This window comes from Fukomys damarensis, unplaced genomic scaffold, assembly GCF_012274545.1.
Source record: "Fukomys damarensis isolate Sample0158 unplaced genomic scaffold, DMR_v1.0_HiC HiC_scaffold_14, whole genome shotgun sequence".
Classification (NCBI taxonomy): domain Eukaryota; kingdom Metazoa; phylum Chordata; class Mammalia; order Rodentia; family Bathyergidae; genus Fukomys; species Fukomys damarensis.
Genome location: NW_022900926.1, coordinates 36,274,709 through 36,296,301, shown reverse-complemented (window position 1 = coordinate 36,296,301; position 21,593 = coordinate 36,274,709). Strand labels below are relative to the sequence as shown.

The 21,593-nt window shown below is 41.9% G+C and overlaps 2 protein-coding genes across 19 annotated transcripts in view; both read left to right on the top strand.

The window, feature by feature from the left end:
- Afdn (afadin, adherens junction formation factor) overlaps positions 1-4,630 on the top strand; it is a 102,983-nt gene extending 98,353 nt beyond the window's left edge. For all 18 annotated transcript variants that reach the window (XM_010639415.2, XM_010639423.2, XM_010639455.2 and 15 more), the window contains 2 exons: positions 1,825-1,909; positions 2,637-4,630. In XM_010639415.2, the coding sequence (XP_010637717.1) occupies positions 1,825-1,909; positions 2,637-2,790 (239 nt within the window). In that variant the 3' untranslated portion in view covers positions 2,791-4,630. The remainder of the gene's footprint in view (positions 1-1,824; positions 1,910-2,636) is intronic.
- A 1,836-nt stretch (positions 4,631-6,466) lies between these two features.
- Positions 6,467-21,593, top strand: part of Kif25 (kinesin family member 25) — a 43,436-nt gene continuing 28,309 nt past the window's right edge. The window contains exons 1-5 of the mRNA XM_019209893.1: positions 6,467-6,586; positions 13,904-13,969; positions 17,102-17,224; positions 19,106-19,244; positions 21,430-21,533. Coding sequence (XP_019065438.1) covers positions 6,467-6,586; positions 13,904-13,969; positions 17,102-17,224; positions 19,106-19,244; positions 21,430-21,533 — 552 coding nt within the window. The remainder of the gene's footprint in view (positions 6,587-13,903; positions 13,970-17,101; positions 17,225-19,105; positions 19,245-21,429; positions 21,534-21,593) is intronic.

Below are 21,593 nucleotides of genomic sequence, written 5' to 3'. Positions count from 1 at the left end.
GTAACTATCTAGAATTTGGTTCATTTTAAAAACATTATGGAATAATGCTACTCATCTTTTATTGGATTTTACAAGCTGAATTATATATAGAAGTGTCACAGTCCCACCACTAATCCTTCCTTACTTTCACACCTGAAGTACTACTCAGGAGCAGGTTATATCCTGTATCTGCTGCCCAGCCTCTTTGAAGTGTGTGGCACATGCACAGTGCATTTTGTCCTGTCCTCTCATCTCAACCCTATGCCATACCTGTTTCAGCCCTTTCTCTGTTCTGAGCTCTCTGGTAGCTGCTACAGATGGTACTTGGCCTCTTCCACTGGCTGTGTGAGGAACGGAATTCAAATATCACTCAGAATGAATACAGATTTCAACATAGAAACATAATATCACTAAAGTTCTTTGGAAATTATTTGTAATTGGAAGTATTCATATATGGTCAGCTAAAAGTATTTGATGTTCTAACAAACAGTAAAAGTTCTGGAAATTGGACCAGGAACTTAACTCAGTGGTTCTGCCACCTGCCTCACAAGCTCAAGGACCCAAGTTCATTCCCTGGTACAAAAAAAAAAAAAAAAAAAAATTGTGGAAACTTTGAAAAATTGATATTTACAGTAGAAGAAACAAGTATCATTCTCAGCAATGCTCAAAAGATACAATATAGTGTTCAAAAAAAAAACAAAACAGACAAAATGAAAAGATTGGAATTCAAATCGGAAAGAACCTACCCTGCAAAGAACTTGATAGAGGCTCCACGTGGATTGCCTTAACAGAATGTTTCTGCTGTGTCTTTTGAGTCTTTGCTGAAAGCAGTGCCCTTTGTGTCAACCTGGATGCCTGTGAAGAGTGGCCCACAGGGTGCTCTGCAAAGGCAGTGTGCCATGTCCACATACATCCCAGGAGTTCTGCAGGACAGGCTTTTTCATATGGAAGAAAATCCAGTTTCTTGAAAATTCATTTTCATGCAACTTATCTAAAAAAAGACAGTTTTTAGTGTAAAAAGATAATGATTTGTGGCCTGTTTAATCCAATATTAAATGCTGTCAGTATTTGCTGCTTTCGGGGCATTTAGTACTCCATCCTGTATTACAATCACCAGATTTTTCTAGTATGAATTTACTTTTTTTAAAATGTTATATTAATAGAAATACATGAATACTGATTTAATGTCTTAAACTTTCAATAATTAGTGACAGTTCAGTATTATTGAATACTGGTGTACACTAAAATTCTTTATACACATCAATTGTATATCTCCAGCACTAGTGTGAGATGCTAGGTGAGATGGGGGTGTGATTTAGTTTGGTTTGGTTTTTGGTAGCTCATTTGTTTAAAAAGATTTATTTTTATTGTTAACAATTATAGCCATTTATCTAGAAAAAGAAACTTAGTTATCCTGAAAAGAGTGACTTTATTTGTGTGCTTACTCCATAATCTTTGGCACTTTTTTTTCTGCGTGATTTTTCTTAGAAAATTCTTAGTGTCAGAAAAATGTGCTGAGCCCATTTAAGTGAGTCTTCTATGGGTTTGCCTATTTTGTCTGACTTTGGCTGTCTTATATATGACCATTACCATCACCATTTTAGTAAAGGGCAAAAGTTCAGTGATTTAGAACCTATGGAATTCAGGGACTAAGTTACTCTGGCCACTGAGAGATGGGAATTTTCAAATTGGTGGATCTTTCATGTCATGTGAAGAGCCTTTTGCTTTCTTGTTCACTCAGTAATCGAAGGTGTCTTGTTTCCTTCAGCCCTGAATCTTTATCAGTGAGTAAAATTTCAGAGGTAATTAAGTACTTTAACTTGTACTTTTTCTCTTTTGGAAAAGGACCACACTCTTACTCTGGCTCTGCTGGGGCAGTTACTGGCACCCATGATGCTGCTCGGGATCTGAGAGAGAAGCGTGCTAGAAGGTACTTAGGGTTGTACTGGGCCACGTTTGTGCTTGATGTCTACTCTCACTCCTGGTATTTTTGAATCATGTGAGCATATAGGCTTTTTAAAGTCTGTGTTGTTAATATAGTTCTGTTTTAGACAATGATATAGTTACTGGACTTACTGGCCAGCACATTAGTAGTAGTAGTAGTAGCTACCATATTGCTGTTTATTTCCAATAGAGAAGGTTGAAAATTCAAGGACAGTGGTCAGGGGTCCTTGCTCAACCAATGGCAATGTAAGGCCAACCTTGTTGATGTACAAAAAATAAATAGAAATGGTATTATACCAACTGTTAAAACAGAAGTTGAACTAAGCAGTACCATTCTGTAACTAATAGGTATATTTACAGATGCTTCTCATATACTTAAAGGATTCATAAAAATGCCATATTTTAAAACATGTACCCCTTTATTTAACCTTGTTTAACTGGTAAGAAATACTTGCTGAAGTTTGATTTGTTCTTTTTTTGAAAATTGGATTTGATTGAGGAAAGTTAACATTTTAGTAAGGAGAACATTTTGCCCATTTTTAATACAGTTCCAGTAAATTTAATTATAGGAAAGATGTTAGCAACATTTAACAAAGATAATCTTTCTCCTTGAAAATCTTAACTACTTGCCCATTATACAAACCTACCTACTTATGATGGGGAAGTTAATTCTATTTTGATAAGTGATTTTTTTGTATTTCCCTCTTTCCCAGCCATGATGCAGACATGCCTGGAAATTCTGGAGCCCCTGAGAACCTGACATTCAAAGAGCGCCAGCGCCTCTTTTCACAAGGTCAAGATGTGTCTGATAAAGTGAAAGCTTCTCGTAAATTAACAGAACTGGAGAACGAACTAAACACAAAGTGAGGACAGTCCAAGGCCACCTCGTGTTTGCCCAGGTTCCCTCAGCAGTGGGTGTGCAGGTGTTAGCCTGAAGAGAAGGGAGGTTATATTTCTAAGTGATTTCTAATTCCTGCTTCAAAAATTATTGCCATTTAGAGATGTTGTGGTTCCAAGAATTTTTATTTTACTTACCAAGAAATTGGCATTTGTATGATATGAAATCTGATTGTGAATGACCTGACTCATTTGAGCATATCATTTTTTTTTAGTTTCTTCTTGGAGTCTTAGCCCAGAGGGGCAGAAAGGAGGACAGAAGAGGTAATAGTGCCCTTCCCCTGTTTTCTCCTGTAATCCTGACGAGGATTACAGACTAAGTAGTTCTGTTTCTGTTCTTTCTCAAAAGCTTCACTTTGGCTACCAGGCAGAGTAGTTGAACCAACCAGACCACTGTGCTCACTTGTAGCCACAGCCCTGTTTGCAGGAGAGAGAGCATGGGAGGTTGCTCCTCCTGTACCACAAGGGTTTCTGCTCCAGGGTACTGGCCACGGTGGTGCACAGCCCATGACAGTGAGCCCTCCTGATCAGTTTGAAATGTGTGATTACATTAACTATTCAGTTTTATAAGTTCTCAAAGAAGAAAATCTAGAGAATTTAATCTTAGAGGGTTTTATTTTTTATATATACTGGGTTATTGTTAGACTAACAAATCATTGGTGAACTTGAAAATGACAGTTATATTAGAAAGTTGACTAATATTTTAGATACTCCAAGGGATCAATAAGGAGATCTCTTTAGCTGAACAGTGTTCATGTGACCAGCATCAGAAATAGCAGAGAAGAATGGGAGATTCATAGGTAACATTCAAGCACAACTGTCACTCAGAAATTTTAAATTTATAAAAGCAATTTACATCAATGTTCTGTCAGGAAAGGAATTCAGTTATTATTGCCATCTGTAACTTAAATATTGCAGAATAACTCATGACATTGTACACTATTTTTTTACAATATATTAGAGTTATTTAATTTTAACTTGTGAATTATGAGTTGCCACTGTCATTTCTGTGGGTATGTGGCTAATGTTGGGGGGACAAACCTCAGTTTGCTTATATTATATGATATTAAAATGGTAAATTACCTTTTGATTTCAAGCACATCTCCTGTTTGACAAAGACTTGATAGGATCCAGACGATCTTTCTGTATCTATTCTCTTACAAATGTGTATGTCAGGAAAATGTGCACACTTTCAAATGAAGAATAGAGACATTCATTGCACTAGAAACCACTTTTAATATGAGTTGTATGATAAATCGTTGAACGTGCAAGTGTAAATATTTTTTATGTCTGTCACGGTTCTTATTTGAAAGTGTGCTTTTACTGTTTCCTCTGTAAGAGAGTCAAATGGTCCTGAGAGTTGATGAAGGATTTGCACACTTGCCCCAGAAAAAGCAAGCTCCTCCTGGTTTTTCAAGAGCACTGGTGGCCTTACGGTGGTGAGTTTACACTTTGCCTAGAGAAGAAGACGCAGATGATCAATGTGTTCAGATGTGGAGAGGAAAACACACATACATACATGCAGATTCTGTGTGGTTGGTTATAAAACCTGTGAGGAAGCAGATTTGGCCATCCTTGGACAATGAGGTCAAATGTGAATATATGTAAAAGTGCTTTTCATAATGTGCATTAATTACTATGGGAAAAACTTCCAAACTGCTGTAGTTTTCCATTTCTACTGTATTTCGGTTGCAGCCTATTTTTAATAAACTTTGTATGTATTTAAGTGTATTTACTATTGTTTTAAAAATGCTGACAAAGTTTATATTTGTAATATCAACCTTCCTCTCCCTTGTTTCCATCTGTCCACCCATTCATTAAACAATGCTGGGTATCACTCCGTGTTGGGCAGTGTTTTCTATTTGTTGGGGGTGTTTGCTTGATGACAGCTGACTGAAGCTCAGGAGTGATTTTCACACTGTTGCCATACAAGAGCTCAACTGCCTAGGCATTTGGGATTTCTGCTTTGCACTTAAGTATCCAGGTGGCACAGGGAATATTTTTCAGTTACACTGCCTGTCCTGGCCATTTTGAAATTCCTAAATGTACATAGTAATAAATGGTACCAATTAGGTATCATGGTGATGTATATTTTCAGCAGTACCCACCTAGGACAGCTGGTGTGATGGGATGTGTTTGATTACAAAACTACAAATGCAGTGATGAGGAAACAGTAGCTCCTGTTGGCCACAAGCAAGTACCAGGGCCAGGCCTGTAGAGATGAACCAGAAGAGGCAGTCCCACCCTCATGTCAGTGCAACATCTGAGGGGTGCTTCATTGGACCTCTGCCTGTCTAGCTAACTTTTACTCATAGCTGTGAGTATCCTAGGAGTACTAGGATGGAACAGTGTTGTGGAACTTCAGAGGACTTTCCTGGGGACAGAGAGGAATGGGGAATTGGTCATAGGATACAGTTTCAGATAGGAATAAATTCTGAGGTCTCTTGTACAGCAAGGTAATAATAGTAATATACTGTAAAGTAAAAAAGGAATTTTCATGAAGGAAATAGTGTTTGAGGGCTAGAGGAACTTGCGGAGTTCTTTCTGGTAGAACTAGATACTTCATATATTGGAATTACGATATTTACTTTTACTATATTTTAATGTGTAAAAATGTACATAGGGTTTGAGAAGGAAGAAACTTAGAGACAGAATTCATGCCATTCCCGCTCCATCTCACAGCCTGTGTTTCTGTGGCTGTTACAGAAATAATGATTCTGACCTAGTGGTGCCCTGATGTCTGGACCACATGAAATAGCAAATCCCTTGGTGATTTTCTGGTGCGCCATGAGATAAAAATTTCCTCTGTGCTTTGCTGGAATGAAAACTGATTCCAAAGATTGAGTTATACATTTAGGATAGCATTAAAGTGAATTTATTACTTATTTAACATGTTTAAGGTGCCTACTCTGGGCACATGGTTACTCGGTATCCCAAAGCAGTCCTGGAGTTAATTCTTAAGTAGGAACACATAAAAACATGCTTCTTGTGTAAGTATGTAGTAACTTCATTGTGGAAGAACAAGATATTTAGGGCATTGTAGGAGTTATCAGAAGGACATATATCATACTATGGAAATGGAAAAATGACAAAAGGCCTGGGGGCCAGAGCCTCAAGAATCAGGGCAGGTGCCAGGAAAACAGTCTGGTGTGCAAATGCAGTGTGTGTGTGTTGTTCTTTTAAAAGGTGTTCCTAGATTGGTAAACTGCCTTGAGTGGGCTAGAACTCCACGCAGCCTCCTAGAGTGTTAGGATTGTAGGCCCAGTGGAAGGGCTTTTAAAGGAATGAAAGAGATCGGTGTGTATACCTCGTGCAGTAGGGGCGGGACCAGGTGGCATGATACCCTCCCCATTTGACAGACTTGTAGGCCCTTTTTTTTTTTTTGTACCGGGGATCGAACTGCTGTCCTTGTTGTTGCAAGGCAGGCTGCGGAACCAGCGAGCTAAATCCCCGGCCCTGTAGGCCCTTCTGAGGAAGGGTGAGAGCCAGAATAGCAAATTCCTCCTTGGCCTCAAGCCCTTAACCCCAGGCTCTCCTCCCTTGCTCTTTCTCCACTGCTCCACCCCGCCCCCATGTTTCTACCTCATTCTGACCCCACCATCTCGCCCCGCCCTCACATTTATTCCTGGCTCCGCCCCCAGTTGCCATGGCTTGCTATGAGATGAGGCCCCCTAGCGGAGGCGAGTTCAACAATGGTGAAGCCCGCGGCCCCATAGGGCAAGGCTTCTCCAAGCGGCGAGCCCTCCAGCTACAGCGTCAATCCCGGGTGAGTCCAGAGCTGTTGGTGAGGGACCTACCCAACTCCAGGAATTTGGGGGTGTGGGAAAATTTAGGTGGGCTTGGAAGTTACACGGAATTGTCAACAGCACCCCAAGCTGCTTGGGGGCAGGGCCCAATCGAGACCCACCTTTCCTTTAAGTCCCTCACTAAGGAGGGAGAGGTGGTCGGCTGTTTCACATCTCACCCACCGCCTCCCTTGTCCTCCCACCTGGGGCTTCCCACTCCGTTTTGTTGAGTACCTGGGAATACATGGTTGAGAAACAACAGTTATAATCCTAGTCGTCCTCTTTTAATATTCAGTTGAATGCAAACATCACTAAAACACAAAATGAATGTAAATATAATAATGTTAGGCTGCAGAAAGGCCCTCGGTTTTACAAGTGTCTATAATCCAGCCTGCAAGCCCAGGATTATTTCCTGGGCCATGATGGCTGAACTTGGTGGTAGAGAAGTTACTGTGGCAGTGGGGTTGAGGTATGGGGAAGTGCTCCTGGAGAGAGGGTGACAAGTGCGGCCAGGGCATCATAGAGGTTGAGAGTTCAACAGGGCTAACCAGGACCCTGCAGGACTTTGATCATGAAGCTAAGGAGATACTCTTGAAAAGGTCTGAAGTGGAGTAGAAGATGTGATCAGATTCATATTTCAGATGTGCCATTTTGTTGGAGGTAGTGTTTAAGGGCAGGGGGACCATGGAGGGCTGTGTGAGAAGGCCTTTGCCAGAGAAAACATCCAGGGTGGAATGTGAGAAGCTATGTGCACCTGCTGCTCAGCAAAGCAAGCAAAACTGGTGAAAACCATAGCAAGCAACCATGTAAGGCCTCTGGCAGTTGGCCTAAAGGCATTTATTGAAGGAAGAAACAAATTCTAGACAATTCCTTCATAGCAAAACCAGGAAGTCTCTGTCTCCACTCCACCTCAGCCTCACAGAGGTGTGGTCAAGAGTATGGGGCACCTTCTCCCTGGTTCCTAACTTACAGCAACTATGTCATTTGGCAGCAGACCTCAGCCTTTCACATCCTTCCAGCAGAGTCAGGTGAGCCTGGGGCTTTCTTCCACCTAGTCCCCACTGGAGTCCAGTTGCTTACCCAAGCTCATTTGTAGGGCCCAAGCTTCACAATAAGAATAGCAAGCAAAAAGCCCAGAGGCTAGGCCCTCCTTGCTCAAAGGCTTCCCAGGAAAATTAAAGGTCCTTAGGATAGGCTGGAGCTCTCTTGCAGGGCTGGCTGGATTCAGAAGAGTTGAGGGCATCAGTCTAAAGACACTACATAAGAGCCATGAACTAGTCTGCTAGGGCTGCCATGGTAGAGAGGCACAGATGGGGACGCTGCAACAGTGGAGTTTATTTTTCACAGTTCTGTAGGCTGGAACCTGAGGTGGAAACTGGCCAGGTTAGTTTCCAAGTCATCTGTCTTATAGATAGCTACCTTTACAATGTGTGCTCACATACTCTTCCATGTATATGCTCTTCATTGTCTCTGTGTATAAATATCCTCTTCTTAAAGGCAAACCAGTCAAATTCAGTAGGATCCACCCTCATGGTCTTCTCTGAAATTTATTACCTTATTAAAGACCTGTCTTCAGATATACTCAGCTTCTGAGATACTGGAGTCAGGACTTGAGCATTATAATTATAGAACAACACAGAATGGATCACAAGCCATCCAGAAGAGCTCTTTCAGGGTTAGAACACAGCTCAGAAACTGACCTCAAGAACTGGCCCTGCCCAGTTTAATTAGACCATATACTGGAGAAATTTAGGCCACTGTCAAAACAATAGAGCAGTCAGCCAGTAATGAGAAAAGAGTAACTGGTGGATATGATAGCATGTGAGGCAGAAAGGATCAGAAAACAAAATAGGCAAAAGCCTGACTAAAGCCACCACAGCCCAAGACAGCTTTGTGCATGTTCAAATCTTCATCCACCAAGGGGCCACACTGTAGGTTTCATACCACAGAGCAGATGGGTTTCACTGAGATAGTCCAGCTAGGCCTGCTGAGCACATTCATTGGCTGGCAGACAACATAGAGAACCAGCTGCAAAGATTGGGTAGAATAGTCAGAATCTGAAATTCCCGAAATTGTCCAGTACCAAACATCTACAGGATAGGCAAACAGGGAAATGAGACATGAGAAGAAAACGGACATCAGAAATTGTCCATGAGAAGCCAGATTTGGGCCAACGTTCAAAACATTCATTAATATGCATGCAGTACTAAAGAAAGCTGTGCTGATGTAATCAATAAAGAGCTCAACATATCTCATCAAATAAAAAGTCACTAACAACTGCTGTGGTTTGAGTATGTCCCCAAAGTACATACCTACCTTGGCAAGCTTGTTCCCCAGAACCTTACAAAGGGTAGCCTCACGGGAGGTCACTAAGGCACTGTCCTTGGAAGAACTTGATGTACAGTAGTTCTTCAGAGAGGTTTGCAATAAAAGAAAGACTGACCTCCCCTCACTTGGGTTTCCTGCTCCTTATGAAATCACTCCCTCAAGGAGCTCCTAAAGTGGAATAAATATAGAGACTTGCACACACACACACACACACACACACACACACACATTAAAAATGTATGAAGACAGAGCAAGCAGAGAAAAATAGCTTGTCACCAACATGCAGGAGAACCTCCCAAAAGGTGTGGCTGACCTCATCAGAAATGATTGAGGACAGTGAGAAAGACATATTCAGTACTGAATGAAAAAAAACAACAGAATCTTACATTTAGCAAAACTTTCAAAATTTAACCAAAATGAAAGCATTCTCAGAAATACAAAATTTGTTGCTACTAGTTAGCCCTTCCAAGAAAATAGTTAAGAGCATCAGTGAAGGTAATTATGCATTTGTAAAAAAAATATAAATAAATATTTCATCTTTCCTCTCAACTTATTTTAACAAAAATTGTATACCACTATATGCATATAATTATATGGTTAGACCTATAACAAACAGAAATGTAATATCTTTGACTAAAAGAAGAGCACAGAGGAAATGATGGGACCAGAGAGTTTCATGAGGTCAGGAGATGAAACCATGTGGTAACTTGAATCCACAGGACAAATGAAGGAAAATGAAAATAATGAAAAGGTAAATAAAACAAATTCCATAAATATATACTTGCTGTTCTTTCTTTTCTCAGCTTCCTTGGTAAATTGTGTAAAGTGAAAATTATAACAGTATATTGTTGCCTTTCTGATACAGATTATATGCAACAATAGTAACAAAGGGGAAGAAAGAATACAGCTATTTAGAAATAATGTTCCTACAGTACACTGGAGTTATTGCTATGAATATGAAGTAGATTCTGTATACAGTCAACCCTAGAACAAACACTTAAGAGAATACCTAATAAAAATTAGTGAAAAGGATCATCAAAATGGTGAAAATATAATACTAGAAAATATCCATTCAGTGCAAAGTAATGAAAGAGAAACAGAATAGAAGAGACACAGGACCTACAGAATACAAAAAAGTATAGTGGCATACTTTTTATGATTTCATGGCTTAGTTACTTTTCTCGCTGATACAAAATACCTAGCACCTAAAGTTAAAGGAGGAGGAAAGGTTTATCGTATCACACAGTTAGTAGAGGTTTCAGTTCACAACTGGCAGGCTCCAAGGCAAGGTGGCATGGTAGAGGGCCATTGCAGAGGAGAAACAGTTCATGGCTAGCAGAAGGCAGCAAAGCAGCAGCAGCCTGCCTTCTTCCTGTCCTTTTACATCTACCCAGGCTACCTGTAGGATTTTGCCCTTGGCTTCTTCAATAAATAACAATCTCATCTAAGGGCTATGTCTTCATTGACCTAAGAACCTCCCATTAGGCCCACTCTTAAAGGTCCCACAGCTTTTTAACAACCCACACTGAGGACCGAGTCTCAAACACACTTAAGATCTTGGGGGATACACTGAAATCATACCCAAACCATAGTACCCACATAAATCTAATTACATCTGGAATATCAAATGTAAACCAAGCAATCCAGTCAAAAGAAAGGTTGTCCAACTATAAAAAGCAAGATCCAATTATATGCTATCTGCAGGAATCACCTTTTCAATTTAAAGATACAAAATTAAAGCAGAAGGATGGAGAAAGATAAGTTATCCCACCAACAGTCTCAAGAAAGCTGACTTCTGATATTGGACAAACTAAACTTTACAACCAAAAATGTTGCTAGAGATAGATTGACACTTTATTAGAATTAAAAGGTTCAGTCCATGGGAATGATATAAAAATTTAAATATAGTAAGCCCTCAAATTATGGACATTTGAATTGTGACTTTCATAGATATGAATGGACTTCGCATTATGAACATTCATAGATGTCAGTAAACCACAGAAGTAGCTCATGTGTCTCCTAGACTCATCACAGTTGTGCTGCTGTGTGCTTACTATATGTGTAGTGCAATAGTGTACAGTAGTACAGTGCTCAGTCAGAGGCCAGGATGTCTAGATGCCAGAGAAAAAGGAGTGGTGATGTGGAGAGGACTGCTAGGAAGCACAAAGCAATATACATTGTAGATGTGTGTTAAAGGTGTGTGAGGCTCACTCCATTGGACTTACAAATGAATCTGACTTACAACCATTCCCCTGGAACGGAACCCATTCATAAGTTAGGGACTTAACTGTATGGATGTACCTTGCAACAGTGCCTTAAAATCAGTGAAGCCAGATAGGCAGAATTGAATTGAGCAATAGGCACTTTAAAAACAATGGTGGCAGACTTCTGTATTCCACTTTCAATAACAAGTAGACCAACTAGATAAAAAGTGAATGGTAGAAAATGACCAGAAACCAACTAAATCTGACAGATGTCTATAAACACTCTACCCAACAAAGCACAGCATACATCTGCTCAGGTACTCGCTGGACACCATCAAGCCAGACCCTAAATAAGCTGGGATACATTTGAAAGGGCAGAAACCATAAGTCATGTGTTCAGACCACAATAGTGAAGTTAGAAGTTAACAACAAAAAGAAATTTGAGAAATAGGGAGGTATTGAACAAGACACTTAAATAACTAGTGATTCACAGAAATCAAATGAGATGAGGTGATTTGAAGTAAGTGAAGAGGATGTCATATAATAACCTTATAGTATGCAGCTAAAACAGTCCCTGGAGAAAAATTTACAACTTTAAAAACATATTTTAAAAACGTAGGGCTCATATCAATAAAGTAATTTTCTACCTTATGACAGGATAAAACAGCAATTTAGAACAAAGCAGGGAGAAGGTGAGGGAAGAAAAAAATGAAATAGAGGACAGAAAAGTTACAGAGAAAAATCAAAACCAAAATTGGCTCTTTGAAAAGATAACAAACATTGACACATTTTTGGAATGGCTGACTAAAATGAGATGATTCATATGACTGCAATCAGACCAAAAAAAGGGGGGGTTATTACTACCAGCATGACAGAAAAGGGATTAAAAGAAAATACTATAATCATTGCCAACAAATTAGATAAATGAAATGTCAAATTTCTATAAAGACACACAGTCCCAAAATGGATTCAAGAAGTATAAATATCTGAAAAGAGCTGTAAACAAAAGGTTAAGTTAGTAGTCAAATGACTCTCATATGGAAAAGCCCAGGCCCAGAATCCCTCACTGGATTCAATACATTAAAGAAGAATTAACACCAGTCTTTTTCAAACTTCTCTAAGAATAGGAGAGAACATTCTCTGATTCATGAAGCTAAAACTGTATTGTCTTGATGCCAAAACCACACAAAGACAGCATAAATGGGGAGGGGCCTTTAGAATAATAGCTAATGAATATGATGCAAAAATCTTCAAAAAAAAAATACCAGTAAACTAATTTCAGCATATAGAAAGGATTTTACCCCAGGAATGCAAGATTGACTTCATTTTAAATCAGTTAATGTAACATACCTAATCAATAAAATAAAGGACAAACCACTCCCTGATTGTCTTAATTGGCCCAGAAAACACATTTGACAAATTTCAATCCCCTTTCATAATAAAACCTCTTGACTGAGTAAAAATAGAAGGAAAATTGCTTAATTAATGAAGGACATTTATGAGAAAGGCACAGCTAGCTAGCATCACACTTATCAGTGAATCTTCTCCCTGAGATCAGGAATAATAAAAAAATACCCATAGAGAAGCTAGGAAAATTGGGGATTTTAGGAAAGCAAATTAATAAGGCAGGGCATCTATATCAGAAAGTAAGAAGCCAATCTCTATTTACAAATTACATAAGATTGTAGATAGAAAATCCTAAGGAATCCACCAAAAAAAAAAAAAAAAAGTTTTGCACTAAAACAAATGAGTTCAGCAAGACTTAAGGGTAGAAGAGCCCTGTGCAGAAGTAAGTTATATTTCTATACTGTACCAGTGAAAGAAACAAAGATGTATAGTACGGTCAAAAAATAATCAAAATATATTAGAATGCATTTCACCAAAGACATGCCAGACTTACAATTTTAGTATCCATGGCATTGTAAGATGTGTTGGGATCTTAGAATTAAACACTGAGAGTAGAAATACCCCAGATATTTTTATAATGGACAAAAATGAATGAACCTAAAAAGATACAGTGTAGGTGGCTCCCAGGAATCAGGTTTGTACAATGAATCAAAAGAATTTGGAATTGAAAGAGAGTTTGTCCTAAAATGATCACAGCTTCTTCATAATAACCTGCCTGTCAGAAGCCTTGGAAGAGAAGGGATTCCAGGCAGAAGGGCCTGACCCCAAATCTGTGTGCCTAAGAAACTGGTAGTTCCCTGTTCCCCGTGTTCTCTAGTGGCTTAGTTCTTCAGCATTTACAACCTGTTTACACATGTACAACCCTGTGCGCTCTCTGTCCATGTGGACTGAACACACTTCCTCTTTTCCTTGGCCTGCAGACCCCAACACACCAGCTGTGGGTCATTCCTGAGCTCCCGCTCCCAGTCCGCTCTATGTTTTGGTGGCTGATTCCACTAACAACCACCCCTCCCAGCAAGCCTCGCTGAGCAATTAATTTCCCACCAGAGAATAGGAGGGGCGTGGGTGCTGCATTTCTCACAGGCGGGGAGTGAGTGTTGCTCCTGCCAGTCTGGAGTGCCCTTGGGTAGGGTGGGCCATGGACAATGGGTGCAGGTGTGGGAAAGCCAGGCAGGTCTGCCAGCTGTGACAATCCTGTCCCATGAAGCCACACAGTGAGTGCTAGAACCCAACTGTAGCATTCCCTGTGTTCTTTGCTGGTGTCTCTTTCCATCCTTGTGTGTACTTTGTCAACCCCCATTGTTTCAGTACACCAGGGACTGCTTGCTGTGGTGATTATTTTCGGATTCTTGGTTGTAGGTCAAAGAAGAAAGAATAGTTGAACTGGAAACAGAAAATGCTCTTTTTCACTTGAAATTGGCAGAGGTAATGTTTTTAAATTTTTGCAAATTTAGTTGAATTTTACCCAATGATTTACTATTGAAGTCAGTTTTTACCCTTTGTAAAAGAAATAAATCAAGGGTGACTCTCCTTTGATTTTTTCTTTTTTCCAGCTGTGAGGTGGTAGAAACCCTTCACCTGACTCAAAGTGTCTTCTTTTACTGAAATAAGTTTCTATTTCATCTCTGTTCTTACAACTCTTTAATGAGTAACAAATTAAGGAGGGATTCCAAAGCTGTTTCTTTTTGTAGCAGTTTTATTGAAGTGTAGGCTACGTATCATAAATTCATCCATTTAAAATTGTACAGTTCTGTTACTAAATTTGTAGTTGCACAGATATCTTAGTTTTTTGTGTTGCTGTCACAAAATACCTGAGACTGATTACTGTGTAAAGATCATTTATCTCTTGTTCTGAAGGGTAGGAGTCCGCCATCCAGATGCTGCGGGTCAGATATCTGGTGGGGCTCATTCTTCTGCGTGGTACCATCCTGGTGTCCTTGCATGGTGAGAGAGCAGAAGAGCACAAAAGGTCAAAGTTGGCTCCCTCCAGCCCTGTTCTTGTTAGGCATGAGTTCTAGGTGACATCATCATACCCACAAGCTCAACTTTTTTTTTGGTGGTACTGGGGATTGAACTCAGGACCTTGCACTTGCCAGGTAGGCACAGTGCCACTGAGCTACATTTTTTAATGTCACCACAGTAGGCATGAATTTTGAGGGGCTATTCAAATCATGGTGGGCACCCTCACCCTGTCCAGCTGCGTTTCCCCAAGGACACCTCATGTCCATTTACAGTCAGCCCCTTTAGTACCCCCTATCCCCTGAGGCCAGCTTTCTGGGAAGTTGACTGATGTCTTTTTGGGCTCATCCCTTGGGCACCTGAGTGAATTCATTCATTTCATATGTGTTCACCATGCACACAAACAGTCCCTCTCTGACAGCGCAGACTCGGTTTCCTGGCATTTGTAGTGCAAACATCTGATAGTCTTTTTGATCATTACAAAACAAAAAGTCCAGTCCTGCCTCTTCATGTCCCACAGCGCCAGGATCTCAACGTTACCCAACAGCCTGGCCCACCTAGCCCCTCAGAACTCAATGCAAATGATCTGTTTATTTGTGCAGTGTACTGGATAGTCACGGGCTCTGCAGTGTAGATGTCCACAGACTTCAGGGGGTGGAGGTGAGGCCATCAGCTCCCCACCAGTCCCACTTCTTTATGCCTGCACTGGTTATTATGCAGATGAAGATGAAGTTGTTGGTAGCTGCAGCTGGTTTGTTCTCCCTGTTTTTTTGCTCTCACCAAGAGAGACCTTCCACCATGAAGAACTCTCTTGTTTTCCATGTCTTCCCACCTGGCACATCAGATATTTAGAAACATTGCAAGGTTAACTACTCTTTTTCCTCGTTTACTAAAAAATCGGAAGCAAAACAAAGTCTGTGAACTAACAGGGTTCATGCTTTCTCTGGGAGAGGGGAAAAGGAGTAGTATTTCACTTACAATCAATGTTGGAGATTTTAGAAGATGACTGTATTGTGTGTGTGTGTGTGTGTGTGTGTGCATGTATATGTCTAGTACTGGAGATTGAACTCAAGACCTTCACACTAATTAGATACCCAGCCCTTTTTAAATTTTTTATTTGAGACAAAGTCTTGCTAAATCACTAAGTTGCTCAGGCCCAGCTTAAATTTGTGATCCTGCTGCCTCAGCCTCTCAGAATGCTGAGATTACAGGCCAACACCACCATGCCCATCTTAGAATATAATTCTTAAGACTTACAAATCTGTTACTTCTTTTTTCCCTCAGAAGAGTCTGAGCCCTGATAATTTAGGGACTTTATTTTGCTTCGGTTTCTTTAGTCAAATTAGGAGGTGTGGTTAATCTCCAATAGCTCCTAAATCTCTAATTTGCCTGGAGCTCATGATGGTGCACTGGTGGTATCCGAGGATACAGTAGACTGTGCAGCCCAGTTGTGCCTGGCCTCTTTCAGATCCTCCCTTCCTGTTTTCTGCTGACTCCTGTACCCTTCTGACATTTCACATCAGCTTCCGTGGTGTTCTGCCTCTCCAGCGGCTCTTCCAACCGCCATCTTTACGCCACATTTACTTTGAGAAGATATAGACACCCTTTCTCCTGCTGGGCTGCTCAACCCTGCTCTCTTTGAGGGAACCTGTGTGCTCACACAGGTGAAGTGTTGTTTTTGCACCAGGGAAGTCTCTGTTGGGCTTAGATATTACTCGGGAGCCCAGGGTTCTGTGTTTAGTGAACAACCTCACCTAGGGGTCTTGGGCTCCACAGCACAGACCCTGAGCTCCACGCCCAGGTCATACCTACTTAGGTTCATGGATCTGCTTGGAAAGATAATGGTAGAGTACAAATGCCTAAAAAAGTTCTGCAGAGAGCAAACACCACAAGACCCTAACTGCAATGCTCCTGCTTCTCATTTGCTGCTTGAGTGATGGCATTTTTAGCAGTGGTGGCTGCTCAGGCTAGAAACCCAGGATTGTTCTGGGCTGTCACCCTTGCATCTGATGCCCTGTCCTAGCTACCTGCTAAGTGCTTTGGGGGCCTGTTCCCTTTCTCTGCTGCTCTGAGTCTTGAACAGTCACCCCCTGCTGCACAGGTTCTTTCACTTTACCATTCTCCATGAAAATCCAGAGGAAGCATTCTAACATGGTCTGTCTTCAGAATTCTGCTGCTGAAGATCCTATAGGGCTTGGCCTTGTCCCCATGAGGACCCCAGTTCCTTGTCCTGTTCCCAGAGCTGGGACCTCTGTGCCATGCCCTGTGCCCTCCCATCCTCTGTCCTTTCTCTTGTGCAGTTGGGCCTTGGCTTTGCCCCAGGCAGCCCCTTTCCTTTGGATCCTTCCTCCTCCTCCCACCTGGCTTGTGCCTGCAGATCCAGCCCTCTGCAGCTCTGGGCCAGCCTCCCTGGCATGGTGCTCATTCTGCCTGGGATTACTTACCTGACTTTCCTCAAGATGGTTTAAGTGCCACACAGTTCCTTCTCTTCTATAGAGTGTCATGGACTTTCAGCAGCCGCACTCTCCTCAGCAAAAGGCCCCTGCTGCATTTTCACAAGCTTAATACTGTAAAATTTTGTTTCTTTCTGTACAACAGTACCAGGAAAGGATTGGAAGGAGTCACCGTGAGGCCACATGGTTTTCCGCTCTGCTCTGCAAACAGCAACATTGGCCTAGCAGCGCTCACCCAGCACTGGTCCAGCTCTGCCACTTGATTCAGGTAGACACAACCAGGCTGCACACCAGACTGTTTTTCAGTAGTGAGTGCTTGGTTTGACAGTGTGAAGATAGCCAGGCATGTTGGCACACATCTGCAATCCCCATACTCTGCAAGGCAGAGGCAGGAAGATCACAAGTTTGAGCATAGCCTGGGTGACTTAGCAAGACCCTATCTTAAAAAGGATTGGGATACAGCCCTGTGTAAATGCCCTGGATTGAATCTTTAGTACAAGGGCAAAAATAAATAATGTAAAGTGTTTATTTTCTGTCAGAAGTGACCATTCCTGAAGTGAAGAGAAGCCCAGGCTTATGGAAACAGGCTCCTTACAGGCATCAGACAGGTGGTCAGCACGCAGTCTGCAGACTGATCCCCTTCAAGAGAGCATCACATTCTCCTGTTCTCACATTAGTAGCAGATAGTGTTCCTTGGTGGTTCTGCTTTTTAATACTTACAAACCGAAGAAAACCTCCAACACACCTATTGGGACCTTGAGCAAAAATGGGAGCAAAAAATAATATGTTTGTCATGAGATCGATAATTTGAAATAGCTGCATTAGACTTTAATTTTTGTAAATCAGAGTTGTTCTTATGGTAATATTAAATGGTACAAAATGTCAGATTAAATAGATTTAGCTCATCATATCATCCAATGTGAACACTCACTGTTGAACCATTAATGGCTTCTAGAAAGAAACATTAGAAAAATTTACTCCATACAATCTGTTTGGCAATTCTCTAAGGTGATAGGATGTTTTTATACCTATGATTGACAACATTGTTTTACCTTTTGTTATAAACAGTGTGACCAAGGCAAAAAATTGGGAAGAAAAAAATCACTGCAACACAAACACCATCTGCAAACAGGATCAATTTCCTCTGTTTGTTAGATTAAGAGGGTTTAAGCTGTTTTTGTCCACTTAGAGTAGCTTTATGTAGAATTCATTTTCCCCTCCTACCTGAGTAAAATCAATCCACCTGAGTTTACCTGTGTTCTAGATAATAAAAACACTTTGACTCAATGCAGTTTTGATATTTTATTAAAATATGTTTTCCAATGTATGGAAAAATCTCCATGTTTATCAAAAAAATTATCTAAAAATCAAAGAACATCTAAGCTCAGTTAAGAAGTTATGACTTCAGAGTTTTTGATGGTAAATATGAAACCGTGCCACCTACATTCTTCTACTCTATGGTCCGTCATGTCTTCATACTGAAAGATTTGCACAGCAATTTCATAGGGGGAAAACACATTATGCACAGGATACCAGCTACATTATTCCCACAGTTCCCTAAAACCTCTCTTGCTTATTGTCCCTGGGACTGTTATGTACATGGATATGGTAAATGGTTTTCACCGCCACGAGCTCTTGACAATAGAGCTCCCAAAAGGTGGATCTGGAGAGTCGATCAGAGCTTTGTTCCCACTGGATGTGGCGTCACAGAGATGAGGACTCTGCCAATATCACGAAGATGTAAACAACAGGGACAAAAGAATGTCCCACGTCTACACAATGAACTGTGTACTCCTACGGAAATTGCAGGCATACTTGATTTTGTTTCCGAAGTACTTTAAAGATAGGAGAAGTATGAAATTGCATGAGCAGCTGCTACAGCTCCAGTCCCAGAACTACTGAATCAGTGTTTCTAGACATGACCCCTGGGCTTGTGTTTGTGACCCCACATGGCATTTCCACGTGGCTCTGATGACGAGCTTCTCTTCAGATGGATTTTGTTCATGATAAATAACTCCTGTTGGCTGATGGTGGGGCTATGTTCTGACTTGTAGCAGCTTGTATGATCGATCATTGTGCAGCTGTACTGTAGCTGCAGCTGATAGTAATCTAATCGGTTGCATTAAGTATAGATGTTCTCACTCCTTAGAAACTTAAACAAGATGTCAAGGACTTTCGTTCTTCATTTCTGGGCCTGTGGAGCAGCTGGCAGGCCCAGTACCAGGAGCACCTTTCTGATATGGCAGCTGCTGTGCAAAGAGCACAGCTTGGCACTGAAAGTCTGCAAGGTGAGACCGCTTCATCTGGATGTTAGCTGGTGCATTCTTGGGAGAGATCTTTTAGATGGCTGCCTAAAAGTGAAGTCATTTCTTTGGACTCCTTGCTAACGCCTGATACAGTGTCATGAATATATCCCATGCCACTCACAGCAGTGATTCAGTGCCAACTGTTTCCTGATGTCTGGCTGCCTCTACCCCTCCTCCCTTGCAGCCCATCCTGCCTCAGGGTCTCTCTTTTCTCCTGAGCACCTGATGAACACATTCTTAACTTTGCCACTCGGGGCTAAACTGGCCCTTCTGTGACTGATTTTCCCCAAACAGGACCCAGGTGTTCTGTCCCCCTGCCTCCTTTCTTTCTTCCTGTCCTAGAATCCCAAAAGCCAGGCTGCTCTTGGGCTACAATGGCTTTGTCATGTCAAACCACTGCACTTACACCATCATAGTGCTTCAGTGCCATGACATAGACTCTTCCTCCAAGTACAACATAGCTATGTTGTGTGAATCCACACTTGAGATAGGTAACAAGCCAGGTATGTGAGAAGCCATCATCTTGTGCTTTCCCAGATTAGTGTATCAATGCTTGTAGACTTCTATTGCTGTCCTGTCAGGCCAAAAGATGTTTGCATCAGATAACCTTAGTGACTCTGGGCTCCCTCAGTGGCCTCCATGATGCATGCAGTTCAGTGACTTCCCACAGCATCTTGGGATGTGACTACTGTGTTTGTAGGCGTGTGCATATGCATGTGCATACACTCACATGTGTGTGTTTGTGTAGTGTATGTGGGGAGAGTGTTAGTGTTTATGGTGTAATGTATACATGAAGGTGCTATACATGTGTTCTGTCTGCATGCGTGTGTGGCGAGTATTGTATGTGTGGTATGCGTGGTGTGTGTGTATGGATGGTGTGTTCATTGTGCACGGTGTGTGTATGTGTGTGTGGTCTGCCAGGTTGCATTCCCCCACCATTGTATGGCAGTGTCACAGGGAAGAGGGAGGAGAGCAGCCACAGCTTTCCCTAGGGACGTGCAGCCCTGTGTGACACTTCTGTTGCCCTGGCTGCCATTCAAGGGTTACTACCCACACCAACTCTAGGAAATACGGCCAGGGGAATGATATCTCCCAGGGTTCATTCACAAGAACTGTCCCATTCAGGTGCCATGGAATGTCCTGGCTGACCAGCCTCCCCAGGGTGCCTTCTCCTGTTCAGTTGATCCTTGTCAGAGATGGGTCTCAGACATGGCTGATGCTTAAGCACTGTAACTGGCAGGACAGGTGGTGGAACAGCCAGTGTCAGGGACCAGGGAATGCTAGTAATCAGCTGAGTAGCTCCACACAAATGCTACACTCCAAGTCAGGCACTCTTTTTCTTACACCTGTCCTCTCTCTGGGACCCAGTTTCTTTTCTGGAGGAAGACAAGCTCTTCAAGAGCACTCAGTTTCAGGACCATGAGTGTCTAATTGTCCTACCCAATCTCAGCTCCTCGAAACCCTGGCAAGGCTGTGTCCTATAGCTGATGGCACATGGTACAACCCCAGGAGATGGTTGGGTGGCCCTCTTGGCTGTCACTTATCATCTAAACATGACGCATCTCTTGGAGTAGCCTTCATGGGACTTCAAGCTTTTGGCCAGGCCACCTGCATGGTAACCTGTCTGGGCACCAGGGTGTTCTTGCTCAGCTGTGGCTGCACATTGTCTCAATGCTTAGAGGAAAATCTCCCGTCATCCTTTCATTCTAGCTAGGTTTTTGCTCCATGGGGAAGGAAGTGGAGGCCACAGGTCATCATTAACAGTGGACAGAAACAGAAGCCAGATCTAGTTTCTCTGGCACCTCAGATACCCACAGAGCAGGGTCCGGGGCTGGGTACCTTCTGCCATAACATGGTTGTGGAGCCCAGGCTCCTCGGTGTGCTCTTCCACCATTAAGCCCTTCTATTGCTGTCCTGTCAGGCCAAAAGATGTTAGCATCAGATAACCCTTGTGACTCTGGGCTCCCTCTGTGGAGGGATTGAGAATCTGGATTGAGAATCTAGTGATGAAAGACAAAACTTAGGACACCTATATAGCCTCAAATGGCCCACAACCTACCCTGCTGACCGCTTGGGTACTTTAACATCTCCCATGCTTGGAGAAGCAATTCGATCTCTTTTCTTGTGGTGTTGCTGTAGGTAACCTAGGGTAAAATTATCCTTTCAGCATGTCAATCAGAGGTCCACCGTCTCCAACTGTCCTTGAAAGAAATGGACATGTGCTACCACCTGGAGAAGCAGAAAAGGAGAGAGCTCCACAACACTGTGGTGGTGAGCACCCCATGCAGCCAGTTATCACCATTATCTCTGCAATTCAGAGGCAGCATCAGG